Genomic DNA, 15,783 nt, shown 5'->3' on the forward strand with positions numbered 1-15,783 from the left:
CCATTAGAATTTTGTCCTAATGCGTCAATGAGACTTTAAGAATTGAACTATGCTTGTGTTTCAGAACACAGTATGCTGCTGTGAAGGAGCACATTGAAGTTTTTATTCTATTGTCTCTTAGCAGTGCCCAGAACTGCACCATAAAATGTTTCCTCTTTTTTTCAGCCTCAAAAACTGGCTGAGTGAACTGGTTCACCTGACTTGCTGCCGGATCTGTGTGCGAGCCCTCTCTGGTACCATTCATTACCATAACAAGTGAGTGTGTGCCTGCTTCCTTCTGCCTTTCTGTTCAGGAAGTCCAGCCCATGACTGACAGTAGCAGGTGGAGGAAGCAGATGAAATGAAAGTCCTTCCAATGTGTTCATTCTTGCTGCTTAGAGTGTCACAGACATAACAATTTTGCCCGAAAACCTTTTAAAAAGCCATCCATTTGCAGAAGGAACATAATAATAGACATGTGATGACACTTAAAAATTGGGCAGGGGTGCCTGGGTGGCTCAGCCCATTAAGCGTCCGACTTTGGCTCAGGTCATGATCTCATGGTTTGTGAGCTTGAGCCCCACTTAAGGCTCTTTGTCCCTCCTCCCCCACCTCTCAAAAATAATGAAAAAACATAAAAACGAAAAACAAAAATTGGGCATTTATGGTGTACAGCCAGGCCCGAGCTTCTCTTGGGCCATCCTATGAGAGAGACACTGGTGTCCTGTTTTACAGGTGAAGAGCTGGGAGCACTGGGATTGGTTGTCTAGGGTCACATGCCTGGCACGTGGCAGAGTGAGGTTGTGAACTGGGTCTGTCCATATTAAAAGCCATGAAGTTGACAGGCCTGTAGTGTGGAGGAAGGAGGACTGGCCTTCGAGTCTTGAGGCCTGGTTTCCAGTCTCAGTCCCGCTGCTTCTGAAATTCTGTAACTGAGCCTTGAGACAGAACACCCACACTTTGCTTCCCTCACCCCTAACTGTAGAGGGTAGGGGTAGTGGTAGCTAACTTGTTAGCTGATTGAAGTAATTTTGGTTGTTTTAATTACTTTTCTGTTAACTCAGTTTTATTTTTTTACGTTAAATCTCATTGTTTTAAAAGTTCTCTCTCTCTTTTTTTTTTTTTTCCCTGACTGGGTCTTTCTGTCTCATTTGTAGAAGGGAAACATTTTCTCATTTGGCTTTACCATGTGTTACCAACATTGAGAGGCCCCTTAAGTTTCTAAAATTACATGATTTTTTCATTGAGCTGTGAGTTTTGGGGTGAAAAGTAGAAGAAAATGCTTTGATAGAACTGTGATCAAGAAGAGGTACTATCTACAGAAAAGGTGCTTTAATTACATAGAGAGTTCGTAACTTATTATATATAGAATTACTTCTAATTTTATTTATTTATTTATTTATTTATTTATTTATTTTAACGTTTATTTATTTTTGAGACAGAGAGAGCATGAACGGGGAAGGGGCAGAGAGAGAGGGAGACACAGAATTGGAAGCAGGCTCCCAGCTCTGAGCCATCAGCCCAGAGCCTGACGCGGGGTTCGAACTCACGGACGGTGAGATCGTGACCTGAGCTGAAGTTGGATGCTTAACCGACTGAGCCACCCAGGCGCCCCGAATTACTTCTAATTTTAAAGAAAACATGCTAAAGTTGTTATGCATTTGGTTGCCTTTCTTCTTTGTATAGGGCCAACAAAAACTACTTTGCTTCATTAATATCAAATACTGGTTGAACTTTAAGATAAAGGTCGGCAAACTATGGGGCTGGAGGCCAAATGTGGCCTGCCATCTGTTTTCTGTAAATAAAGTTTTATTGAAACTTATTCATTTATATATTGTCTGTGACTGCCTTTGTGCCCAAATAGCAGAATCCGGTAGTTTTGACAGGGATTGGCTGGCTTGCAAAACCTAAAATATTTATTATGGCCCTCAGTAGGAGAAGTTACCAGCCTCTGCTTTAGGGGGATAAGAGGGAGGAAACTATAGTAAATTTACTTTTTGGGTCATTGTGAAGCTACTAAAAGTGATGCATTTAAAGAGTGGAATAATATGAAAATACTTACAAAATATGTGAAACTTACATATCACAATATTAAAGTTGTGGAATCTTTGTAATTCAATCTAATATTTTTAAATTACTTTTTCATTATAAAAGGAAAATATGATCATTACAAAAAAACAATGTAAATATATATAAAGGGAAAGTCATGGGCCCCTTCTTCTCTATCTACTTTTACCCCACTCCCATCATACTGCCTAGAAATAACCTTTTAAGATGAGCCCATATACTTTGAAACTGTACTTTTAATGTACTTTTTAAAGTAAAATAGGATGAATCTCTACATGCTGCAGAATAGTGGCTCTTTTCCAGGGTATAGTATTTACCACTGTTTGTAATTGCAGACAGTACAGACCCCAGAAGGGAGGCATTTGTGTTGCCAACCATACTTCTCCAATAGATGTTTTGATCTTGACAACAGATGGATGCTATGCTATGGTAAGAGCAGCTCATTGATAGTTCAAGTAATTGCATGATTTGTGGATTGTTCAAACTTTTAATTTATTTTGGCACAAATTAGAAAGTTTTATATTAGAAAGTGACTCAGTTATACTACGATAGCTGTATGAATTATATAACACATTAAATGAGGACTATATGGGGCAAGAAAAAGAAAGAAAAGAGCCATTATATTTAAGGTAATAGAAAATTGGGGACACTTGGCTGGAGTATGAGACTCGGTGGAGTGTAAGACTCTTGATCTCAGGGTTGTAAGTTCCAGCCCCACCTTGAGTGGAAAGATTACTAAAAAGAAAAAAAAAATCTTTAAAAAATAAAAATGAATAAATGGATCAATCTCTTTTTAAAGAAAAAAAAGATGGTAAAAAATTTAGCTTAGTGAAATATAGACATACATGAACTTGATAGGAATTTACAAAGTTGACTTCATCTTGCTTCTAAAATCCCTGCAATGTTCAATAACACTTCAAGACATTAAAGTCTTTCTCCTTAGAGCTGTGCAAATCCCTTACCAGCCAATTAGTTCTGTCTTCCTTCAGGGAGTCATATACAATTAAACAAGCAAACAAAAAAATCAGACTTTTTAATGAAGATCAGATGAGAAAGACAAATATATATATAACACATTGCCTTTCTCTATCAATAAGTTCAGATATACGACTCTTGTGCAAACCGCATTTTTTTAATTTATTTTAAAAAAAAGTTTGTTTAATGTTTATTTATTATTGAGAGACAGAGCATGAGCATAGGAGGGGCAGGCAGAGAGAGAGGGAGACAGAATCTGAAGCAGGCTCCAGGCTCCAGCTGTTACCACAGAGAGCCCCATGTAGGGCTCAAACTAAGAAACCAAGACATCATGGCCTGAGCCAAAGTCCAATGCTTAACCAACTGAGCCACGCAGGTGCCCCATGCAACCACATTTAATCTTTAAGTTGTGGAGCTTGTTCTAAATCCAAGGAAGCTTTAACTACTTCTAGGAAAAGACTTATGGGAATTGGTGGTTCTTAACCTTTTTTAGGTTAGGAATCAGTTAATAGTTATGTACTCTTTCTTGAGAAAAACAATGACATACATGTGCATCATACAAGCACAATTTTGTGCATAATTTCAAGATGTTTATGGCTTCTTAGAAAGCCCATGCAAGGACCTTTATGTTAACAATCCTTGGTAGACCCCAGTACAGTTCTGGGTGTATGACAGTTCCTTGCGTTTATGTGGACAAGCATATTCACATGTATTGTATGTGACCTTCCCTGTAATGCAGTGGGATTAAGGCTGAGATTTTGTTATAGATGAGAAAGCAGAGGCTCAGGCATTTTAACCAACTTACTTAATTATGACTTTGTGTTTCTGGGACCATATTTGTTCTCTGTCCCTGTCAACAAAAAGTTGAATAAAACTCATTTGTGACTGAGGGCCTCAGAATTTTGTTGGCTTTTTTATTGTTGTAACTGCAGTTATAATATTAGCCAAAGTTTAGAAAAGCGTAGAGCCTGCTAACTTTCCATTGGGTTGAGTGATATGTTGTACAACTGAAACTAGGGTGCCATTGTGTGTCAACTATACTCAAATTTAAAAAAAATTAAATTAGACAAAAACAAAAACAAACCAAAACCAGAACCCCAACCAGTATCTCCTGGAAATCATGCCTTATCAGTCATAGAGATCAACCTTGCTCTTTTCCCAGCTGCATGATACTCTATTGCATATATGTACCATAGTTTATTCATCTGATTTCTTAAAGTTTGAATATTTAGGTAGTTTCCAGTATCTTGGAATTACAAATAATCTTACAATTAAGACCTCGTGTATATGTATTTTCATCTTGTTGGAGGTATATCTTCAGAGTAAATTCCCAGAAGTGGGATTACTGAGTTGAAGGGTAAATGTGTATGTAGTTTTGATAGATACTGCCAAGTTTTCTTCTGTGGGTGTTATAATCTCCCCCATCTCAGGCAATGTACGAGTGCCATTTTCCATAGTCTTGGCTCCGAGTGCATTGTTAAGCTTTTGAGTCCTTGTCAGTCTGATGATTGAAAAATGGTATTTCAGTGTAGTTTTAATTTGCATTTCCCTTATCTTGACTGAGTTGAAAGACCTTTACTTTTTAAAGCTAGATTATAACTAGTGTAGGAACACAGTTTAAATTCAAAGGTGCTACTAAAGAACACTTTTTGCTTATATCTGGCCATTCATATCTTTTGATTAGACTAAGAACTTCAGTCAGTAGAAGAAGGCCAATCTTTTCTCTTGGTGGGGAATACGAACTTACTGGTACTTTAAAAAAAAAAAAAAGCTTTCTTTGCATATCTGTGCCTTTACATTTTTCTTTTTTTCTAATGGTACTTCTAGGTTGGCCAGGTTCACGGTGGATTGATGGGAATTATTCAGAGAGCCATGGTGAAGGCTTGTCCACATGTCTGGTTTGAACGATCAGAAATGAAAGATCGACACCTGGTCACTAAGCGGTAAGCAGAGACATTGCCCGGTGTTCTTTGGGGTAACATAAAATCTGATAAATCTTGGCCTTCCTGCAAAGACAGCAGAGCAGTACTAAGGATTAAACCTAAAATATATGGGGTTTTCTTTGTGGTTGACTTTTTTTTGCTGAATCACCTGTCTGAGCTACATTCTTAAAAATTTGAATTCTGTAGTCATAGTGGGTTATAGGATGAGATTAGAAGTCCCATACATTTTGTATTGCTGTGGTTTAGGTATAGTCCAGTCCCTGAATTTGCAGAATTAGAACTTACTACCACGAAAGTTAAATAATTGGTAACTGTTTGCTGAGTAAATAGATGGCTGATTGTTTGCTGAATGTCTGTTATCATTTAAATCCATCAAGAGACTGGCAGAGCTAATGCTCTTTATTGGAACAGAAGAAATCTCTGGGGTTTGGGATTGAGAGGAGCTATCAGAAGCCTTTGTTGGGAAACAACAGCTTTTTGCCTGAGGCCTTTAAGTGAAGGCCGTCTGGTTATTGCTTCTAGAAACTTGAAGGTAGGGCATGCTTTTTTAAGAGTAAGATGAAAAGTACTTGTTGAAATCTGTTGAAGGTTAGTGAAACCATTCCCCAGTTTGAGATTATTTAGCATGGGACACGGGTAGCTGTAATTTCTCTCTCTCAGTCTTACCAGTTTCTGGTGAGCAGTTGGGAATATAAAGCTGGCTGCAGGGGAGACAGGATCTAAGCCTGGAAGAACTTCCATCGTTCTCAGCTTTCTGGCATCTCTATTACATATCACAGGAAAGCAGAGCCTGACTCATTTAAGGAATTTCTTTATACTCAATGGCCATAAGCCTGACAGGTCCAGTGATCAGTATTCTCATTTTTCAGATGAGGAAATATAAGTACATGGAGAAGGGTACAAACTATATGACACGGGGGGCTCCAGAGCTCATGTCACATGACTGCCTAGCGTTCTATTTTAAGAGTAGGCAGAAGGCACTGAAAACTGCTCACTTTGAAATGAGAGAAATTAAAATAGTACAGATAGCATTATGCTTTTTAGAAAGGGACCAACTTGAGTTTTTCCCTTTACTTATGTCTTATTTTTCCCCCTCCTTATTGCTATACAATTATATTTGTGCTAGTGGAGTGTAAACACCAAAGTGGATTCCCACCTCTATTTTTATAAAGGTAGCATTCTGATCCTTTATTTTTCTTCACAGACTAAAAGAACACATTGCTGATAAGAAAAAACTACCCATATTAATCTTTCCTGAAGGTGAGAAGGGTAACTGCCTACCAAGCTATAGTTGATACCAACCAGCACCAAAAGTATGTGAGGCATCGGATTGTTCTAGAAGTTCACTCTTAGTCCAGATCTCTGCTGTCCTATAGGAATGGGATGGCCTTCTCTCAGCCAATAATCCCTTGCTTTCTTTTGACATTTGATGGAAGGCATGGTGCCTCTTTGATCTTAAAAGTTATTTCTGGGTAATGAACTTGTACAGGTAGTGTTCCTAATTTTTTCAAGTATTTTTTAAAGTATTAAAATTATCACCTGTTGTGCAAAAGTTTTATCTCCAGAGTATTTAATAACAAAGTAAAAGTTTGTCTTTAAACTTGCTTAGAACTGTTGAGTTACTTAATTAAGCAGGGACTGATTTGTGAAATAAGAGTAAACTCCAATTTTGCTAGGATTTGAATATTTTATTTTGTGTCAAAATAATTCCTTTTAAAAATTTGTTTAAAAGAGAAAAACTGCCTTTAAAAATAGTCACCATACCCTTTTCTCCCTTCTGCAGGGACTTGCATCAACAATACTTCAGTCATGATGTTTAAAAAGGGAAGCTTTGAAATTGGAGGAACCATACATCCAGTTGCAATTAAGGTAAAACAGATATACCCCCCCGCCCCGAGGCTCCCAAAAGGGGAGTGACTTGGTAACTTTATTTTGATATAACTTCAGTGTTAAAATCTGTAAGAATAACAAGTGCTTGTACACTCTTCCCCCGCCCCAGCTTTATTGGAATATAGTTGACATATAACATTGTGTAAATTTAAGGTGTACAATATACAGTGTTATTAACTATATTCACCATGCTGTGTATTAGGTCCCCAGGACTTGTTTATCTTAATAACTGTAAGTCTGTTGTCTTTGACCAATATCTCCCCAGTTCCTCCACTGTGCCGTCTCTCCTCCTCAGGCCCTGGTAACCACCTTTCTAATCTTTGTTTCTATCAGTCCAGCTTTTTTAGATTCCACATATAAATGAGGCTATACAGTACTTACCTTTCTCTGTCTGACTTATTTTACTCCTCATAATGCTTTCAGGGTCCATCTGTGTTGTCACAAATATCATCTGTATACACACACACACACACACACACACACACCACATCTTTATTCATCTGTTGACATACACTTAGGTTGTTTCCATATCTTGGCTATTGTGAAAAATATGCTGCAGTGAACATAGGAGGGCGGATATCTCTTCAAGATCTTGTTTTCATTTTCATTGGATACATACCCAAAAGTGAGGTTGCTGGATCATATGGTAGTTCTAATTTTTGACTTTTTGAGGATGCTCTCATATGCTGTTTTCTATAGTGGCTGTACTGATTTACGTCCCCACCAGCAGTGCACCAACGATCTCTTTTCTCCACATCTGTTTTTCCTTTTTGCAAATCTGTTTTATATCCTGGGATTCTGTGTGAGATGTAATTGAAGAAAAGGATTGGTAATTTGCTGCTAACCCAGAATGTTTAGAAACCACAACTTTAGTTAAACTTTCTCAGTTTGTAAACTGAGTCTCAGAGATGTCGTGTAATTTGTCTCACGGTTATACCGTTACTTGGTGGAAATATTGTGCTGCCATTATGTTAGAGATATTTAGCCAACCAACATATTCTAAAGACCTGTTGTGTATAAGGTCTTCCTTAAGGCATTTGTATACTCTTTATTCAGATTCACCAACTGTTTACATTTTGCCCTGTTTGCTCAATCATTCTGTCTCTATTGGTACATATACAGACGGGTTCCAGGGGACTATGTACCAGGCATTGTATTACCTGAGGACACGGTAATAAGCAAAAGAGGTACTGTGCCTACTTTTGCTCAATTTCAGTGAAGTGGGAGACAGATACTGAAGACTCATGTGGATAACTCTCTTATTGCAGCACTCTGGGGCTCTGGTCAGAGGAGTTAGCTGGCTTGGTTTACTTTTTTGATCATTTCTATCAAGCAAAGTAGCTTCTCTTTCTCTTGGGGTTCAGTAGAGATGTTTGGCCTGTCGCCTCGGAAACACTAATGTGGATAAGCCATCACTTAGTTCATGACTGCAATGTTTTTTCTTTCTTTTACTTCTTTTTTTTTTTTTTTTTTTTCCCAGTATAACCCTCAGTTTGGGGATGCATTTTGGAACAGTAGTAAATACAACATGGTGAGCTACCTGCTTCGAATGATGACCAGCTGGGCCATCGTCTGTGACGTGTGGTACATGCCTCCCATGACCAGAGAGGTATCCATAGATAACAACTGGTCTTTGGTGCTTTATCCAGTCAGATCCAGGGGAGAACACTTTTCCCTGAAAACCTGGGTGCCTGCCTTCCTCACAGTAGCAAGAGCTGGGCTTCCTTTCTGCTTTCTCAGCAAACGAGTCATTTAAAATGAAATGTATTTTGGCTGTCTTCAAGTCAGGCTCTTTTATATTCAGAAACTCTTTTCCATAATGGTTTTTATACTTGCTGTTGGTTTAGCGAACCTACAAATATTATGGAATGTTACATATTGGTAAGGCTAATAATATAAGTACACGATAAAAATTAAACATTACAGCACTGCATTTTCTTGGCAGACCAAATGATATTTGCTATGATTGAGAACAGAACTGAGCTAAAAGGTGACTCTTACATTTTAAAACAAATCTAAATGATTGTGAGATATTTTAAGAATTGTTTGAAAACTCTATTCCCAGGATGTACTTGTAATTTTCTTTTCCCCAGGAAGGAGAAGATGCTGTCCAGTTTGCTAACAGGGTTAAGTCTGCTATTGCTGTGCAAGGAGGATTGACTGAGCTTCCCTGGTGAGAAATTTTTTAGATGTACTATCATTTCTTTTTTGTTAAAAAAATCACTTTTATTTTGCATTATTTATCTATTTATTTTTAGAAGTGTGTTTATTTTGAGAGAAAGAAATAGTGAGCGAGCGGGGGAGAGGGAGAGGGGAAGAAAGAATGTCGTACACAGGCTCCACGCTCAATGCAGAACCTGACATGGGGCTTAATCTCATGACCCTGGGATCATAACCTGGGCTGAAATCAAGAGTTGGACACTCAACCACCCAGGCACCCCCCAAAAAATCGTCTTTAGTAATGTCATTTATTGTGCTAGCTAGCCAGAGGTTTAGCTGAAAGAGCGGTTTACTTAAATACCAATGGCTTAAATAAGGTAGAAGTTTATCCCTCTTGCTTAAACACAGGCTGCACAGGCTCGTATAACAGCTCATTCTGTATCCCATCCTCAGTGTGCTTCCACTTTCGGGTCCAGGCTGATGGCTTCAGGGCTACTCCATGTGTCCAGAAAATGGCCAGTAGGGAAGACTTAAAACAAGGACACCCCTCTCATTATTACCATTATAGGTTGGACCAGCCACTTCCATTTGTATCCATTGGCTAGAACTCAAGTAATATGACGGCAACCGCAAAGAAGGCTGGAGAATGCCGTCTTTGTTCTGGAAGGCCATGTGTCTAGCTGAAATTTAGCATTCTTTTACTGAAGAAGAACGTGAGAATAGATTTGGGGTTGGAGAACGGACCCTGGGAGCAAGGGGCAACTTATAGGCTTGTTCATATTTAATGCTAGCTATAACTAAATTAGAGAAAACTTAAAAACTTGAAAGGAAATAAGTGGAATATTTTAGTTATGGAAACTTTGGATTTAATTTTTTCTTTATTTGTTTGAGGAAGGTTGTAGGGGAGTGTAGTAGTCTGCTTGGGCTGCCATAACAAACTACCATACATGGGGTTGACTTAAAAAACAAATCTATTTCTCACAGTTCTGAAGGCTGAAAATCTGAGATTGGGGTGCCAGTAAGGTCGGTTTCTGGTGAGAGCTCTCTCTCCCTTTTGGCTGGCAAATGGCCGCCTTCTTGCCTTGTGTTCACACAATCTCGTCTTTGTATGAGTATGGGGAGAGAGAAGCGAGCAAGCTCACAGGTGTCTCTTTTTATACAGACATTAATCCTATCTTGAAGATTAGTGACCACTCTTCTGACCTCATCTAAACCTCATTACCTCCCAAAGGCCCCTTCTCTAAATACCATCATATTGGAGGTTAGGGCTTCAATATATGAATTGGGTGGTGGGGGGTGGGGGTCGGGAAGGCATAAACATTTAGTCTGTATCAGTGAGGGTTAACTATATACCTACATTATAGTGGGAGATTAAATTCTCACACACACAGACATTATGTTAGCAAGCTTGCATAAAGCAGTTCAAACTTTGGGGCACCTGGGTGGCTCGGTTGGTTAATCGTCCACTCTTGATTTTGTTTCACGTCATGATCTCATGGTTCATAAGTCTGGGCCCTGTGTTGGGCTCTGTGCTGATAGTGCAGAGCTTCCTTGGAATTCTTTCTCTTTATCCCTACCCCCTTCCCCTGCTCTGCCTCTCTCCCTCTCTCTCTCCCCCCCCTCAAAATAAATAAAAAATAAACTTAAAAAAAACCAGTTCATACTTCAAATCCTGTAAGTTTAATAAAGTCCCTCTGTTTATCATTTTTGGTGTTTTGAAAACACTGCATGAAAAGTTCACTTAAGGCAATTATAGTTATGTTCTAGGAGCAGGATTTGACTGAGTCAGGTTGTCAGCCAGTTCAGCTAACTGCAGAGGGACCCGGGACTGCTCAGGAATTAGCCTCTGGAATAAGGGCTTGCTGGGTTCTTATACTCCTTTATGCAAAGGTGGGGAATGTCTCTAGAATATTTTATCCATTCATATACCTTGAGTACAACCAATTTCACCCAAGAAACCTGTTTCTGGCGTCTGTTATGCTAATTAGGAAGGCAATCATTTCTGTAGTGAAAACCCATTTCTAAAATTCATTATGTGAATTAACAAAGGTTGGGAAATTGATGGGAGACAGAGATAGCTGATGCCTTATAGTGACACCTTTGGAGGGTGGTCTTCTAATTAAATGCCTGGCTGATCATCCCCAGAGTATGAGTTCTTGATTTAGGGCAACTTGACTGGTCCTAAGGCCAGGACTAGGGTCAAGACAGGTTAAAACTAACATTTGTATCACACTACCTAAGCTGAAATAGGTGAAACTAAATTACAGACATCATAATATCATGAAATGACAGGCTTACACATGTCCTAGTTTATCAATGCCCTAGTGAATCCAAGTTCACTCTGGATCTGGCTTCCTCTTTCCTCATTGTTTTCAGTTCTTTACTCTCCTTCCTCTCACCTGACATCAAAGCCCTCCTCCTGCCCTGAAGCCATATGAAAATCTAGGAGTTTGGGATCAGTAGCCTCAGACACCAAAGAAAGGAAGAAAGTCTTGAAAGACAACAGCCTAAGGAAGTCAGCCACAGGACAGATCCCAATCAGATTGGCTTAAAGAAAATCTGTCAGATTTTGAGAATTTTTCAATTTCCTTTTATTGGGCCATATGCAAGGCTCACTGCCTTTTCAGGTGTACCTGTCATTCACACACTGAGTATGAATTAACATGTCTACATGGCTTTTTTCCTAGATTAAATGAGAATTCGGTTGTATCATCTTAAACAGGTTTTTACATATGGTTGCTGCTATCCTTAGGAGCTCAGGTCTGCTGCCATTGCAGAGGGGAACTGGGTAAAACTTTAAAGTCTCTAGAGGGGGCAGGTCACAGTTGGGGTGCTCAGAGCTGTGTGTGATACCTGGGTGCTTGGGATAGTTGCATCAAAATAATGTCAGGATGCTCAAGGGCAAATGTTTTTAACTGTTTTGTCAGTTTTGGCTTGGACCTTAGGAAAGAAAGAAAGGCTTTTCTTCTGCCTCCCCCCCCCCCCCCCCTTAGTTCCTACTATTCAGAATTCACATCAGTGCTCTGAATAGTTAGAGGCAGCTCTTCTGGATAAAAGAGGCTTTGGGGGACAATTCTGGGGAGCTAATAACAATTTATAACTTTGTTTCATGGAAATTTCCTACATCTGAGCCCCTGGAAGATGGGTGGACTTTAGTCTGTTTTTAAGTTGAGGACTCACTGGCAGGCTGAGTCTTGGTTTTGACTTCAGAGGCCAAAACATTGCAGTGGTTCAGGCGGGCGTCTGTTTGTAGGTCAAGTTCTGTCCTCATGGCAGAGTTTACAGGCTAACCTGTGATCCATTCATCATCATCAGAAGGCACTTGGTAAACATTTGTGTTTAACTGGGTTAAAATTAAACAGGTACCGTATAAGGTAAGCAAGTTCACCATCTATGCTCTTAGGAGTTAAAATCAAAAACATTAGATTAGGAGAGAGATCGTGGCCCCTTATAGTCCAGTTCTCCTCTCAGAGCTTACAGTTTGTTGTTCCTTTGTGTTGACCAAAGAAGGAAAGGCATGCAGAGTCCTTATAACCCAGGCAGCTCTGTGTTTTCACCACCGTGGAGAGAGTTCAAAGATTCACAGACTCTGAATTAAGGAATGCTACTTACATAGGCACTAACTACTGGTTAAATGCAATTTATGATTTTGTTGTTCGTTTTTATTCTGAGTCTGTTTTGTAATATGGGAGATCATTAATGCTTGAAATATGTAGTGCTTGGAATGAAAATACAACTTTTCATTGTATTTTCCTATGTCTTTCCCATATTTTCTATGTATTTTCCATATGTCTTCCTATGTAGACATAGGAAAGAAAGGAAGAAAGGCTTTGGTTTGAATAATGATTAACCCACTTATCTTTAAGGAATTTACCCGTACATACACAGTACCCTCACCACTATTTGAGTGTACCTTAAATTTTCCATATGGGTTTTCTAGTAAGACATAGGTTGATTGGATGAAAGAAAACAATACTTTGCTTTCCTTGCAGAAAAAGACAGGCAAACAATCCTAGTTTTAATATAAAGTCCAGGGGCGCCTTGGGTGGCTCAGTTGGTTAAGCATCTGACTTCTGCTCAGGTCCTGATCTCTCAGTTTGTGAGTTGGAGCCCTGCGTCTAGCTCTGTGCTGACAGCTCAGAGCCTGGAGTCTGCTTCAGATTCCCTGTCTCTGTCTCTGTCTCTCTCTGCTCCTCCCTGCTTGCAATCTGTCTCTCTAAAAAATAAATAAACATTTAGAAAATTAAAAAAAAAACATGTAAAGTCCAAATATTGAATATAGCAACCCTAACTTCTTAATTTTTTTTTTTCCAGTGGTCATTCATTTTTGAGAGAGAGACAGAGTGCGAGTGGGGGAGGGCAGAGAGAGAGGGAGATATAGAATCCAAAGCAGGCTCCAAGCTCTGAGCTGTCAGCACAGAGCCCAATGCAGGCCCGAACCCACGGACTGTGAGATCGTGACCTGAGCCTAAGTCAGACGCTTAAAAGACTGAGCCACCCAGACGCCCCTAGCAACCCTAACTTCTAAAAGGAAACTGAGTGGAGATATTATTCTATATTTTAATTAAGCATCAGAGAGATCGTTCCTTCCCCAGAGTAACACACATTTAGTTAGCGGTAGAACAGAGACTGAAATCTTGGTCTTTCTGCTTCCAAATCCCATGTGCTTTGCCCCATTGTTGACCAGCCACTTAAAGTGTCATGGCACCACACAGTGTGTGTTAACAGCAAATGCTTTTAAATCATTGCTGGGAATATCTTTTATTTATTTGCCTTTCTATTCCCAGGGATGGAGGGCTGAAGAGAGCAAAGGTGAAGGACACCTTTAAGGAAGAGCAGCAGAAGAATTACAGCAAGATGATTGTAGGCAATGGATCTCTTTGAATCAGACTGAATCCCACCCTGGTGATAAAATTTGGCTTACCAGAACTAGCCCCTAGAAATGGAATGTGTTGTTTTTGGTGGGGTGAGAGGGAGAGTGGAGTATTGTTTTGGTTTACTGTTTTTGTTTTTTAATGTTAATCTTTTCTATAGGATGAATTGTCTCTACCTCTTTACGCCAGAGGCAGAACCCATCTGGGGCCCTTTTTGGCTTTTGTTGTCATATCAATAGCCTCATGAATTATAAGGTAGTTTACTGACTTTAAACAGATTCTGTCTTGTGTAAAATGATGAAGTCATTGTTGATTGAATGAAATATTTGTACAGGAAAAAGTGCTTCTAAAACACTTTTGGAACTCACTGTGTTTGGAACTTGTTGATATGGCAATTCTCAAAAAAAAATCCCCCAGGCTCTTTTGATGATTTGTTTTCTCACTCCTTCTCACCACCCCGCCCCTCCGCCAATCACTTAAACAGTGGGAGTACACATCAGTTCAAGGTTACTGCCAGGGTTGTGTTCCACTGCAAGGTTGAAAAGAAAAATGAGGATCGTATTTAGGAGAAAGGACAGATTTGTGGCCACTTGATCTGAAAGTTGAAAGCAAATGTAAATATTTTTTTACTAGTGTGTTAGAAGAGAAGTATTACTTGGTGAGCTTTACCGAAGAAAGGTGAATGCAGGTTACTGTGTGTGTGCACTTGTATGTAGGCAAGTTTTGAATAAACAACTTTTTAGCTGGCCACTGGTGGTAAAGCTTTAAGGTTTCCTTGTGGTTACAGTAGAGATCTATACGTAGTGCCTCTCCCATTTACGGATTTGTTTGATTTTGTACCGAAGCATATTTTCAAACAGGAGGAGGCTTTAACAACAAAAAAATCACTTTGTCTTCAGGGGAGGTATGAATGAGCCAGGCGTGTGTGCTGCTACTCACCCTCTACCCCTTTGAGGTTTATTTCAGGATGTTCCCAGTTTTTTAAACAGAAGAATGAGTGGTAAAATTACCTTTTGGAAACTGAGCCTTAAATTTTTTTAAGGGGAAGATAAGTGTTTCCCAATTTACTCAGTGTAAGCAATGTTTGATAGCAATATAACACCATGTTAAACTCTGGGAGTGTTCCATCTCTTCTGGTAACTGTGTACCAAATGTGAAACTGTCTTACAGTGAATATAAATAAATTATATATTTCTAAATGTGTGTTGCATTATTTTCCCTCACCTCTACCCTCTTCTGGTCTGAGGAAGGTTAAATTTTTTCTTATTATAAACAAGAATTGTTTGTTTTCCATATCAATTACATAGTTAGATTATATTGGACTGGAATATCTGAGAAATGAGACCATGAACAGCTAGTTTTGGTTTGTTTTTTCTTTTCTTTTCTTTTTGATATGCCCCGATTCGAGAGACCCCCCGAAAACAAACCACCAGAGTCCAGAGTCAAAGCCAAGCGGCAAGGGTCGTTTATTGCAGGTTTATTGCAGGTTCGAACCCGGTCCTCGGTTCGAGGTCACTCGTTGCCGGTGACGCTAAGAGGCACCGAGCAAGGATCTTACAGGTTCTTTTATAGACAGGCACAAACAAGTTAGGGATTTTTTTGAGGTTACAGAGCTGTTATTGGTTGACATTTAAATTTGAACGCTCAGCAGAACTTGATTGGTTCCTGCCTTTATTTCAAACCACAACTGGGCACGCCCTGGCTGGTTTCGGGAATGGTGGGGGGGGTGGGGGGGGAAGGTCTTTTCTTTGCCGTTGTGAGTACACCTGGTAATTTTTCTCTTAGTCTCTCACTTTTCTTTTCTTTTCTTTTTCTTTTTTTTTTTTTTTTTTGCCTGATGATTTGGACTCTGACCCTGTGGACTCTGCCTTGAGCAAGTCATAAACTTCACTTGA

General features: G+C 39.4%; 1 protein-coding gene across 3 annotated transcripts in view; it reads left to right on the forward strand.

The window, feature by feature from the left end:
- The window catches only part of GPAT3 (glycerol-3-phosphate acyltransferase 3), a 62,507-nt gene extending 47,420 nt beyond the window's left edge, over positions 1-15,087 (forward strand). For all 3 annotated transcript variants that reach the window (XM_078445966.1, XM_078445964.2, XM_078445965.2), the window contains 8 exons: positions 166-255; positions 2,382-2,475; positions 4,849-4,964; positions 6,169-6,224; positions 6,748-6,833; positions 8,335-8,463; positions 8,948-9,027; positions 13,802-15,087. In XM_078445966.1, the coding sequence (XP_078302092.1) occupies positions 166-255; positions 2,382-2,475; positions 4,849-4,964; positions 6,169-6,224; positions 6,748-6,833; positions 8,335-8,463; positions 8,948-9,027; positions 13,802-13,898 (748 nt within the window). In that variant the 3' untranslated portion in view covers positions 13,899-15,087. The remainder of the gene's footprint in view (positions 1-165; positions 256-2,381; positions 2,476-4,848; positions 4,965-6,168; positions 6,225-6,747; positions 6,834-8,334; positions 8,464-8,947; positions 9,028-13,801) is intronic.
- The last annotated feature ends 696 nt before the right edge of the window (positions 15,088-15,783 follow it).

Source organism: Panthera onca, chromosome B1 (genome assembly GCF_046562875.1).
Source record: "Panthera onca isolate mPanOnc1 chromosome B1, mPanOnc1 haplotype 2, whole genome shotgun sequence".
In the NCBI taxonomy this organism is placed as follows: domain Eukaryota; kingdom Metazoa; phylum Chordata; class Mammalia; order Carnivora; family Felidae; genus Panthera; species Panthera onca.